We start from the raw sequence: 13014 nt of genomic DNA on the forward strand, positions 1-13014 counted from the left end.
GGTCCTTAGCTTAATCCAATTCACATCGGAAAACAAATAATGATTTTTAATTGTATGTAAAGTAACCGGTAATTTTATGTTTTAAACAGAGATGGTGATATAGAGACAAGCTTCGATTGCACCTTGAAATGTCGTTAATGCAATCTGTAACTTCTGCCTTTATATCGCCATCTCTGTTTAAAATGTTATGTTACAGGTTACTTCTTTATGCCCTGGTTGAAGTGAAATGACGTTTTTTGCGACATCGTACCCGACAGCTTGACTTATAAATCATTATTATAAGCTTACTAGGGTAATGAGACAGATTTCAACACTGATTTCTGTTTATTTTGAACCCCCAAAAAGTCACAGATTGTAGCTTTAATTAGCTCACGGCCACCGTAAGCTCACAGCACCTAAAATAGACAAACACACTAGAGACAACTTGAGAAAACCCATCCCAACAAAGGTGAAAACCATCACAGGCCTTTATAATTCAATCATGGTTTGTGCTTATTTTCTATCCCGTCAAATTAATACGAGCGCAGCCGGGCCGGTCCGTGTTAATTAAATACACTTTGCACCTGAAGGAAGCTCTAAAGAGAGGCACTATTTTCAGGAGCTGGTGCATGACCTTATTAAGGTGTCACGCTGGCAAGATAATGAGAGGAGTGATTGAGGGTTGCTATTACTCAGCGCTGCGGCCATCACTCCCCCCGCACCTCTGCTCGCCCCCGGTGCATCATGGGATGCGGCGCACGGGTCAGTCTCGAGCGCACAGAGTTAAACCTTAATTTCAAATAAATCTGTTGCAGTCCGATTGCGTGCCGGCTTTTTATGTAGATTCCACAGTTCAGAAACAATCCCGTTGTTTGCAGACGCATCTCGCCTTTGGAGTGTGGATTCTGACCGTGGCCCCTAAGCCTCTGTGATGCCCATCTGAATGCAAGCCAAGCGTTCTGCTCAACCTTTAAAGGTTTTTACGCTCGGCGAAACCCTTATTTATTTGTTAGGCTGTCGAATGAGAACCAATGAATAATTCTTGTTTATATGTAAAATAAAGAAAAGACATCAAGATTTCTCCCTCGACTCGCTCTCTTGTTCGCTGATACCACAAAGCCTTACACTGTGACCAATTACACCAGCACTGTGTTTTCCCTCCTTCTGGGTTTTTTCCCCGTTTTCTTTTTTCCTCCCCTTCGTCCTGGTAATGAGGCCCAGTTCAGATCTCGGACGGCGGCTCAGTTCAAGGCGGTCCGGTCCCTGTCACTCTCGGTGAGTTAGATTGATGATGGCGGACTGCCGGGGCACTAACTGGACCTCGGAGGACCCTCCAGGAGGCAGGGAGGCGGGTCCAACTGGCACTGTTTGCGGGACCCCTTCACCTCTCGGCAGCTGCTAGATTCAGTCCGGTCCTAACAGTGTCCACAGGACTTTGAATCGACGAGTAGGACCCTCTAATTTATGGCCTGAATAGCTTGTTACTGTCAGAGCTTTGCTGACCTAAATTCTGCTATTGACAAAGAGATGAAGTGCTATTTGTTGTCTCTGACCTCCGAGCAGCACCTTCAGCTCTCCATCACCGCACCATGAGCAATGTTCTGTCTTATCTCCTCGCTCTCTCTCTCTTTTCTCTTGTAAAGTCAGTAGTATTGCTTTTTTGCTTCAAGACTTCACATTGAACATCAAATGGCAACACAATACAGCTTACCATTATTGTCTTAGGAAAAAAGGTCAATATGGCACTTAACAGTAATATACTGCAATCGAACAATGAACAATACTTTTTTCATTTATTAAACTTACTTAATCTACTCATGTTTTTTCAAAATACATGATAAAATGATCGTTATGTATAATTGTATATTTATATACTAACCTTTATAAGGTGTATATTAATATGGTATAAACTGAATAGGCACAAAAATCATAAATATAAGCCCAATGATCATTTACCCATCTGACACACATCGGTTGCATGACTTTTGATGCCAACAACCAAACATTAAAACAGACCTGTGAACATTTCAGAGCCATTTTATTTTTGTTTATTTTTTCTGACCCCCCCGAATGGAGGATTTATTACAAGCAGACGTCTTGACAACAAGACCTATTACTGTTAAAAGTGGTTCATTTTTAAACCGACTGTTTTCTTTGTGTTTCCCTTTGTCTCTCAACAGCTTTCTAAAGAGCGCGAGCGTCTACAGGCCATGATGGCACACTTACACATGAGACCCTCAGAGCCCAAACCATCACCAAAACCGGTGAGTGCATATTGCTACGTGTACAGTAAACAAGCCAAATGAGCTCTCTAAACGCCTCTGCTCACGGCACAGAGAGAAAGATACAAAGAGAGAAAGAGACAAAAAGATATAATGTCTGGTTTCATGGGACCCTTTCAGAAAGGAGAGTATTAAATCATAGCAGCCGATTGTAGCCAAAAACGGCGGACCATTATCGACTGATGGCTTTATCACCGCAAACAACCTGTTGGCCGGTAAAAAGCTGTTTAGCACCGTGACCCCAGGCACACTTGAAGTAGTGGGAAAGACGTGTCAGGCAGAAAACAAACAGTTTGAGATGATAGATTGGATGGGTGAGATGATGATGTGCGTAGAAATAACCCGCAATCTGTAAACAGTCAGAGATATAGATGTGTGTTTGAGGAAAAACGCTTTGCTGGAAAGATGAAGAAAGGCCCATCCGTCAAAATAACGGCAGATAAAATATTGAATTTTCTTCTGGAGATGTTCTTAATCGCGTATTGAAAATGAAGCCTTTTACAAAGGAGAGTAGGCTGCAATAAATACTATTTATTGAAATGATTTATTAAGCATTCAGGATTTCGTGAGGGAAAACATTGTTAGCGTGTTGCCGCCGCCTTGCAAGTAGCTAATTTCCCCGGCATAATTTTTCTCATCGCCTCCCACTGTATAAAACGGATCATCACAAGACAGAATAATTATCCTGTAAATCCATCAGGAATCGACTGCTCACCTCTGTCGATGTATTATTCACTTTCCATCTTCAGAACTCCAGGAGCAGGGTTAAAACGCCTCTAATATAGAGCATTCAGAGCCTAATCCAGCACATTCCAGTGAATAATATTAATGAAGTATTACATTACACAAACGGCACATGGAAGAACTGCTAATTGCATTTGATGATGAGCAATTAATGGCAACTTCTAAAGTACTCAGCGAGGGTCTCCGGTTTGTCAAGTCTCGGTGCGTGTGCCGCTACTTCAGCATTATCGCAGGTACTGCACAAAAGAGGAGAGCCGACGGATAACATGCCGGCACTTTCACGGCCCATGTGCGCGGGACTCGGGGACAACCGTCCCACACATTTAATAAATATTAATAATGTGAATTTATTACGAAAGCCTCAGCAGCCCAACACGAGGTGCTGCTACACGGTTATACGACCCCATTTAAACTCTGAATAGCACTTCATTAAATGTTACCTTTTGGCCATCGCTATGGTTGGCTGAAATCAAAGTTACCAACGCTGCTAGTCCTGAATAATGAGACGCCTCCCCCGAACCCTTCTCTTCCTCTTAGCCAACTATGAATATATATTCAGATGAGCGGCAGAGGTAAAGGGCTGATCCCCGCGTCTCATTCAGTCCTGCGCCGTTAAGCTTTAATAAATTCCATTTTGCAAACACCGAATTGTATGCCGGCAAACATGTTACGCTTGTTGTCGTAACCAGGTGAGGATGGGGATGGAAAATCTTGTCTTAACATTTTAAATATACATGCAACGCGCTCTCTCCCTCTCGCTATCGTGCTCTTGATAGGGTTTTTAATGGAGTGGCTTTTTGTGCGGTGTTTGACAGTGTATCAAAAGCTTTTGTTGGTGCCGGTGTCGACCGAGTGGTGTGTAATTACCTGCTGATGTGCCGGTTCGACCACAAAAGAGAAAAGCATTAGACACTTCAAATCTGGTGCCATGACCCGACCTCCAGTCAACCATATGCACGAGAAGTATTCACAGAAAACCAAGCCATCTGCAGAAAAATAGATTTTTTAGGAAATTATTAAATAGGAAAAATGTTTGAAGAAGGGAAAAGTGGGTAGCTTTTTTCTGTCATCAGAAAAGTGGGTAGCACTTTTCTACAGTCCTGTTCCCCATGTGCGTACTTTGTACTTATTATAGTAAATAATTTAACTTTGTAATAAACCTGAACCAAACCTAAGTAGTTACTTTAACTTACCCAGTACTTTCTTAGGTAAGTACACATACTGTAAAATAAAGTTTCAAGGCAATATAACAAATAAAAGACGTAACATTTTTTTGACAGTTCCTAACAGTTTATTTCCAATAATGTGCACTTCTTGATCATGCACAATATAACCAGGAGCATGCACTTCCTGTTAACTTTAAGACTGTTGATGAAAAAACCCGAACGGTTACCCCATCGCCAAGTCGTTCCTCTGATACGTGTCATTAATTGTCTCTCAGGGTGTTCATTTCAGGCGTTTAGGCAGCGCAGAAGATCTCTAGAGGAGTCATTGATATCCTCTGAAGCCGTTGAGTGGTATAGCACGTGCCACTCTCCATGTTGGCATTATCTCATTATCGTTAAGTGGAGCTATAATTGTCTATAGAGTAGCTTGCAGTCACCAGAGAATAGACAGCTTGACATTTCATTGTATTTATCAACACGTGCCGCAGACGATTGTTGGTGCCCGGCCTGCTCGACGCTCGCTTTCAATTCCGACAGCTCCGGAATGCCGCCTGCCAATTCGCAATTAAGGCAATTTGGTTTGAATATGTAACGATGTCATTACCATTCGAGAGAATTAGCAGCGAGAGCGAAAGGTCAGGGTGGAATTTTCCAGTCGGCTGAAGCTTCTCAGATGAGATCGAGAAAGAGAAATGTGCAGATTGTGTATTGATGTGATTGGGAGGCGCAGGGTTATGGCAGAACGCCAGGTGACTATCTGTCTCTCGACGTGACTGTGTTTTGTACACAAGCGCTCGCGCCCGGGGAGCTCTTATGGGATGGAGATGGGCTGAGATAACTCGCACGCTGATCATTAGATAATCTTTAACAGCGTGCTCTAATTACAATTCTTATGATACAATTTCATCCCGTAATTAGTCAAGATTTGCCGCTTCCTCTTTTGCTTATTAGGGGAAACAGCTGTAAGACTGAGCCTTCTCAAACTCTCTCGCTCGCTCTCTCTCTACAGCTGAATCTCGTCTCCAGCGTCACCATGTCAAAGAACCTTCCGTCTGTCTCGCCCCCCAACTTACCTCAGACGCCCACCACGCCCACCGCTCCCATCACGCCTATGTCCCAGATGCCCCAGGTGCCCTCCGTCCTCAGTCCCGCCAACATCCCCAGCATGGGCGCCATGCGCAGACGTCACACCGACAAATACTCCATGCCCTTATCTTCAGGTATGAACAGCTGTTTCTTTCATTTTGCTTACATCAATACTGTATGATTTTTAATTACAGTCCAATGGAAACTATACAATATGTATCACATTTCAAAAGCGATCTGCATGTAAAATGTGTTCTGTTTGATGTTTATATTTACTGCTTATCCGCAACTCTTCGCAGACGGACGGACGGGGGGAATGAATTATTTAAACCCATACAAAATATCGACACGGCTCTAATTTCAAGCGAGTGTTAATGTTTAAGATTTCTCCGGAGAGAGATTAATTAAAAATGCATTTAGTCGGACATGTAAAATGCTGATTTGGATGCCCCCCCTCCCCTCGCGTTTTAATTTGATAAAGTCCTGAGCGAATTCCTGGCGGAGAGGCGTTTAGCAATTATCCCAGGTGGCGACACTGCGGTTTATTTATTTATTTGCTTAGTTTCTTTATTTGTCCTTCGCAGAGATAGCCCCAAACTACGAGTTCTACAAGAACGCTGACGTCAGGCCTCCATTTACTTATGCAACCCTCATCAGGCAGGTGAGTTGGGAAGAAATGAGCTTTAGCCTGATTAGATAGTAATTAATTGCCAGTGGAAAGAAGTCTGTGTGAGATGCGCTCGAGTGTCTAATGTGCTGTTTAACACCGTCTCATCGCAGGCCATTTTGGAGTCAGGTGATATGCAGCTAACGCTCAACGAAATCTACAGCTGGTTCACACGCACCTTCGCATACTTCAGACGCAACGCTGCCACCTGGAAGGTAACGTTTTTTCTGGGTAGACTATAAACCACTCCCACTACAAGCCACACCCACTTTTGTTCTTTAATACATATTTTGGTTACATCCGTCACGTTTTTGTTTACTAAATATTTTAGTAAATAGTTTTAGTTCAAATAAATCCTGAAAAGCTGCACTAGTAGGCGGAGCTAACAGTGAAAGTGGTTTGTAGGTTTTGCTCAACCTATGCCGATTAGCATCCCTCTCCCTTCTTTTTAACCTGAAAAAGTGGGCGAGTTCTCCCTTTTTCTCACTTTCTCCCTCTCTGGCTTTGACAAGTGAAGGAATAATTCAGCCCGTGATATTGTTTTCTAATTTGGTGCAATTCATAGTCGAGTCTTGACGGGGAGGTGTTCGCTCTGACGCGCTAATAACCCACCGGCCACTCAATCATCAGCACCTTTTGTTAGACGTGGCGTATTGCTGCTTTTCAAGCGCTCTCCTTTTCTTCTCTCCGCCCCACCCTGCACATTATTAGTTAATTAGTTTGAAAGATGGCTGTTTGCCTTGTGGACTCATGCTACACCCGTCCCCATCCTCGTCGGCGGACGGGTCTTGGTACACACCGTAGCTCATGCGCCGGCCAGACAAAAACGGAGAAAAGAAGACGGATGTGAAGACCCGAGCGGCTCGAAAGCACTAATGCTCCTGTCATCCGCCGAACACACTTTATTTCCCCGGACAAAAGGTCTCATTTGTATCTCTGTCCCAACAAATACATTGTCAGAGGAGAATGAAAAGAAAGAGAGGACACAATAAAAACCATCCCCTATTCTCAGAGAGGAGGAGAAGGGCGCATGTCGATAAGGTGGCCGGAGATACACTCCATTTATTTCCTGTTCTTTTTCAACTCCAGACGTCTCGAAAGCGGTGAGGTTTCTCCGGCTCTCATCAGCGTGCCAAGCATTCCCAAGCACTAGATTTAGTAAAAGTGAATTAATATGGATTTGGCTTGCTAATGATGCTGGCGTATGATTACAGCTCCACAAGGGTGTGCAATAGCTCTCCATACACACCACAACTGAAGAGTTGCTTGTAGTTTTATGGCCACAAAACCTTGCGTACATTTTTATTTCTACCAGCCGCTTTCCTCTCTCTAAGACCGTCTCTTATCACGGAAATATTTTAATCTGGTCCCGAGTGGAACAAAGAGGCAGGCTTTCGGGATATTTGGGTCCCTCCTTGTACAAAAGCGGCGCAGGAATTTCCAATCGGAGGCTCCCCGCTTCTTCTTTTGTGAGGGTGGGCCGGCGATGGGCTTGTCATTTGATTAACAGAGAGAATTTTAAAATCGGAATGAAAGGTGATTTAATATCTGCACTTGGTCTCATCAGCTCAGCTCGGGGATCGAGATCTCAACCCGCCAGCTTATTAGTTATAACTATATAGCATGCATAATAAAAGTGCTCATTTGCTCATTAATATTAAAATTATCATATTCAGAGCCATGGGCATTAAGATCAATCAAATCCTGGGATTTTCAGGTCAGATGCGAGATCTGCTTATGAGGGGGGGTTATATTCGCTTCTCTCTCCTTTTCTCGCAGCACAAAAAACACAGACGCCCCTCAAATAAAACATGGAAAAATGTAATACGAGCAAAGGTTATTATTTGGCTTCTTTGCTACATGTTTTAATTAGATTCTTTCACGCCGATGTACGAGGAGGACTAGTCACGTTCTGGTATTTCTTTATTGTTATTATTTGCTTCTCCGTTATCAATGTTTATGCGACACATTTAGAATTTTGTTGTTTTAATAATCGCAGACTTTAAGCTACATGACAAATTAACTCTTGACTTGAGGTTGTATAGGTTGAGAGCATATTTAACTAGTTTCTAATGAAATTCGTTGTTATTCTTGGAATTTTTTTGTTATGAAAAAAATTCTCATGATTTTGTATTTATCTATAAAGTGTTAAAAAAGTGTTTTTTGCAAAAGGGTAAAACGGTTCAGATTTTGCATGTGTTTAACTGTAGTGGGTGGTAGTAGTTTGTTATTTTTTCTCAAGAAAAGTTGTTTTACAAGCTTTGAAAGAAAAAATATGAAAACAATGTTTTAATTTAAATTGTGCACTAATGAATTTTCGACTATAAAACATTATAAATTGATGCATGTGTGTTTGTGTGTTTGACAGAACGCAGTGCGACACAATCTCAGTCTGCACAAGTGTTTTGTACGGGTGGAGAATGTCAAGGGTGCCGTGTGGACCGTGGATGAAATGGAGTATCAGAGGCGTAGATCTCAGAAGATCACTGGGTACGCACGCACGCACGCACACACACATAGAGTCTATATCTGAATTGATGTTAATGTTGTTCATTATTTGTGTTTTTGTGTTCAGGAGCCCGACGCTGGTGAAAAATCTCCCATCCAGTCTGGGTTACGGGGCGGCTCTGAACGCCAGCCTACAGGTAAACGACCGGATGCGAGTCTGTGTGAGAGAGGCAGGTTGGCACTGACTGTTATAGTCTAGAAGGACACCGTGTGGTGGAGTCGGGTACATTCTCTACCAGCCTTGCCTCAGATTGAAAGCAGCCCGCGAGGGCACGATCATTAATATTTATCCAAACTGTCATAAATGATTTGGCTTCGCCGTGTCGGCCAGCGAGGTGCTTGTGGCAAAAACTTTAAAAATTAATTATTGTATATAACTTTAATGTGCGAAAGGCAAAGAAACGTCAGGAGTCTTTTTTTCCTTCAAGTGTTTTGAGGTGGAGTTTTCGGAGGGGTTCATTATCATTTGGATGCTTGAGTATCTTTACCTCGCTGTTCACGACAGCCGAAAAGATGGTTGGAACTTTTCCAGTGGCTTTTTTCTGCCACCTCGTGCACTTCTCGTCTGTTTTTATCTGCGCGGCGCGTGGAGAAATGTTGAAAGATTGATTCTTCAGCAATAATTTAGAAGTTACTTAATTTAAGAACAGGATTGGGTTTTTGAATGAGGTGTAAGGAAATGAATTTTCAGCTGAAACTATTCTATTCTCACACCTCTTATCTCATAGGCTGCGTTGGCGGAGACATCTTTGCCTCTGTTGGGTAATCCGGGATTGATGAACAGCAGCGCGTCAGGTCTGATGGGGTCCAGCCCTCCAGGACTCATGAGTGGCAGTCCAACCAGCCTATTACAGGGCAACATACACGAGGATTTCAACGGCTCGCTAGATCACCTGGACACCAACGGACACAGCAGCCCCGGTTACTCCCCACACACCCAACTGTGAGTTCACACATGACCTCACATACTTTAAAATCCAACATCGATTACTTTTCAATTAAAGGGATTCGTTCCCAAAAAAAGAGTTTTTCCTCACCGGCATGTCAATCCAAATTTGTATGATTTGAAAATCTTTGTTTTGAAGAAGATGTTTTGAAGAATGTTAACCAATTAACATTTGCCCTCATTGACATCCAATGTATGGACACAAAAATCAGACATTTCTCAAAATATATTTTGTGTTTCACAAGAAAATAAATCATATACAGGTTTTGAATGACATGAGGGTGAAAACTCTTTTAAGACATGAAACGCCATTTGACGTTCAACTTCATAATGTGACATATTTACAAATGACAGAATATTCATCTTGAAATAATGTTTAATTTGGGATTAGAGTTTAGGCAGTGTTATATTATTATTTATAGTTTTTGTTAAAGCAAACAGGGCCAGCATTGATTTTTAATATTTAAAAAAATATTTTTAGTTCAGTATTGTTATCAGTAAAACTGGCAATGGTGTGAATATCCATAACATTCTTCGTTTGTAAACTACTATACGTACAGCAGCTCAACGGCTCAAAAAACAAATCTATCTCGCCCTGAGGTTAAGTGTACATTTGGTTCTTGGATTACAGCTCTTACCTATAAATAGGTAAAGCTGCCATAATTATAGATTCTCTTGTAATTACCCCACCGTCTGCGTCACAGAGGTTTAGACGTTATATTTTATGCAAGACCGTTCCTATTAATATTTAGCAGCTAACTATATCATTAATTACTTTAAAATCTTTGCCTTTCCACCGTTTTTAATGGCTCACGGAGAGAGAGGAGAGAGAGTTCGGGCCGATGAAAGATTAATGCGGCGTGGGTCGGAGGAATGGCGATACAGAACATGTGCTCGGCCTAATCACTGATGTCACTCATGTTGTGTTTACCAAGCCAAAGATAGCAGTTAAGAGTAGCGGACACACACTGGCACGCGTTACCGGTGTCCCCGCATTTTCTTATTCCAGACAGAGTCAAAGATGGCACAGAATTGCTAATACTAACCCAAAGACCCAATTAGCTTAAAAACACAGCAGACGTTCAAGAGGGATCCTAGAAATGTGTGTTAAACGGACTGAAGTGGGACAGTGGTGTGAATTGGGCCAAATCTGAGATCCAGACAGAATCCCTTTATATTCGCTCGCTCCCTCAGGTTATTTAACTTTTAATACCGGACCCAATGTGTTTTTTTAGCATCTCTCTCTCGTACTCGGACTGCGTGTCTCTCTGGCAAATTTTCTCTTTGTCTCTCTTTTGCGGTTGAAGCGTAAGGACATGATGCTCAGTAGAAGGTGAATCTCTCTTACATGGCCTCTACATGCTCGAAATGGAAGAAATGTGTTTTGTGAGTGGCTTTTCCGGGCAGCATTTAATAATGAAGAGGCTAAAGAGAACAACACATCCATATTTGGTCTCCGGAGAGAAACACACGGAACGATTAGACAAACCTTTTTATGAACATGTTAAGGTTAATGCTTTCAGTGTGTGTGTGTGTGTATGTGTGCACATTTGATTCTTGCATGCAAAATCCCAAGAAATGTAGATATATTTGATATATTATAACTTATTTTTATTTCTCATGAAACCAAATAATTTCACAGCTGCCAAATCCCCCAAAATCCCATAAAAAGGAAACACATTTTAAGTCGTCTTAAAGACAAATGACCCACAATTGTTGTGTACAGCAATTGTCTCGTCACGATCATCAGCGAAACCTTCGAGCAAATGTTACGTCTTGACTTGGGCACTCCGCCACCCAGACTGGCACAGGAACCAGATTCTCATGCCAGCCTTTCATTAAACACTAAATGAGTCATCCTGACATCTTAATACAGTGAAGAAGGGACGAGCGAGGACTAATCATTTCTCTCTTCCTCCTCGACCACACAAGCATGCGGCTGATTTATAATTAATGTAAATGAGCGCTGTAAGCCATGCTTCTTGGCATTAGGAGTAAAGGCCTGTGTCGAGCCTAATGGCCGGTGGAACGGCAGACTGACCGGCATCATTTGTCTCCGCGTAATACCCTTAAGCGTATTTCTGTTTGTTATTGTACGATAAGCGTGGCTGACGTTCGGAACGTTAGGTGAGCGGTGGCGGTCAGCAATGTCTGTAATAGCCTTATAAAACATTACCATGAATAAATAGATGTTTACTAACGGTGGCTTCATTGTTATGGCTGTAATGAAGATACAATTACATTTCAAATAGAGAACGTTACAAAAGACGGAATTGCGAATAGAAAGTATAGAGAGCGATGCATGATGTGACGCCCTCACTGTTTGACAACCAGGCTTGAATTAATTGCTTTAATAAGGATTTTCTACAAAAAAATTGGTTTCCTGGGGGTGTTCAATGTATCATTGTGGTGGTCCGGTGTAGTTTACCTCCTCCGCACCGGGGCCAACCCAATTCCCCCTCTCTCACCGCACGTCGTCGCAAAGTACAGAAACAACCCGTCCGTCTCCACATCTGAATATTAATCTATTTTGCTATAAATATTAAAGTAATCTGTACCTTTTAAAATTCTTTTCATATTCAAAGTTGCCTGTGTCATTGATGAGTGCAGCCCAGGAGAGAGCAGCCAGACATGGCTCATACAGAGACTGGTTGATAAGGAGGTCTCTCTCTCTCTCTCTCTCTCTCACTATCCAGTCCAGCGGGATTTTCTGATGCGTCCGACGTGTCAGAAATAATTAGGTTTTGTCAGATTTATCACGGTAGCACAAACCTCTCCCCCTGCCAAGGGCCGAGATCATGTTAAGCCTTGTTTGTGAATGACAGAGTTATTATTCTTGTTAGTAACCTCACTTCCACTCTTCGGCATTTTCGAGCAGCGTGTTTTTTCACGCCATTTTCCCCCCTCCGTACGTTTATTGACAGTGGGTAAAGATATTCATCCATTTGGAGTTAAAAACATGGATCATGGTGTCCGAGGGAACTGGCAGGCTGAAGTTGATTAATGGTGGAGTCTAGCTGCAGGTTGTCTTCCACTTGAAAAGTGCCACCACGGCCTCTGCATATTAACGAAGGGCTGCACTTTCTATTAACAAGATAAAAAAAGCGCAAGATCCACCCCGGCCCCCCAACCCAAGAACCCCCCTTTGCTTCAGGGGCAAGAGGATGAGAAATTCTCCATTATTTATAATGGGGCTGCAGTCAGTTATTTTTTCCTCTTTAAATAGCCGGTGCCATCAGTAAAGTTTTTTAGCGGTGAAGGTATTTTACGGTCAGTGGTTTTGCATCACTAATCGAAGTTCAATCGCTTCTGTGACTTTGAAAACTTTACGGGCAAAAATAAGCTTGCAGTATCATGTTGAATGTGTGTAGCTTTTGTGTGTATTTTATTATGTTATGGCTCTCGAAAATACTTGATTCTGATAGGGCTGAGCAATATGGAAGAACTATTCTTTACAAAAATAACTTGCTATGTAAATAATATGATATACAATAATGCTTTGTTTGTTACATCAATTTAAATTATATACAACTATATTTGAAAACTGAAACTTATGTTTCATGTTCTTTCTACAAATTCTGAAAGTTAACAGCCATGTTAATAATGATGCAGTTAGGGCTGCCAAACGATTAATTG

At 42.1% G+C, this 13014-nt stretch overlaps 1 protein-coding gene across 1 annotated transcript in view; it reads left to right on the plus strand.

Moving 5' to 3' along the window:
* foxp2 (forkhead box P2) overlaps positions 1-13014 on the plus strand; it is an 86207-nt gene that overhangs the window by 69382 nt on the left and 3811 nt on the right. Inside the window, exons 11-17 of the mRNA XM_079455432.1 lie at positions 2160-2243; positions 5181-5391; positions 5842-5918; positions 6038-6139; positions 8293-8414; positions 8500-8569; positions 9161-9375. Of these exons, the coding sequence (XP_079311558.1) occupies positions 2160-2243; positions 5181-5391; positions 5842-5918; positions 6038-6139; positions 8293-8414; positions 8500-8569; positions 9161-9375 (881 nt within the window). The remainder of the gene's footprint in view (positions 1-2159; positions 2244-5180; positions 5392-5841; positions 5919-6037; positions 6140-8292; positions 8415-8499; positions 8570-9160; positions 9376-13014) is intronic.

This window comes from Barbatula barbatula, assembly GCF_947034865.1.
Source record: "Barbatula barbatula genome assembly, chromosome: 4".
Taxonomy (NCBI): domain Eukaryota; kingdom Metazoa; phylum Chordata; class Actinopteri; order Cypriniformes; family Nemacheilidae; genus Barbatula; species Barbatula barbatula.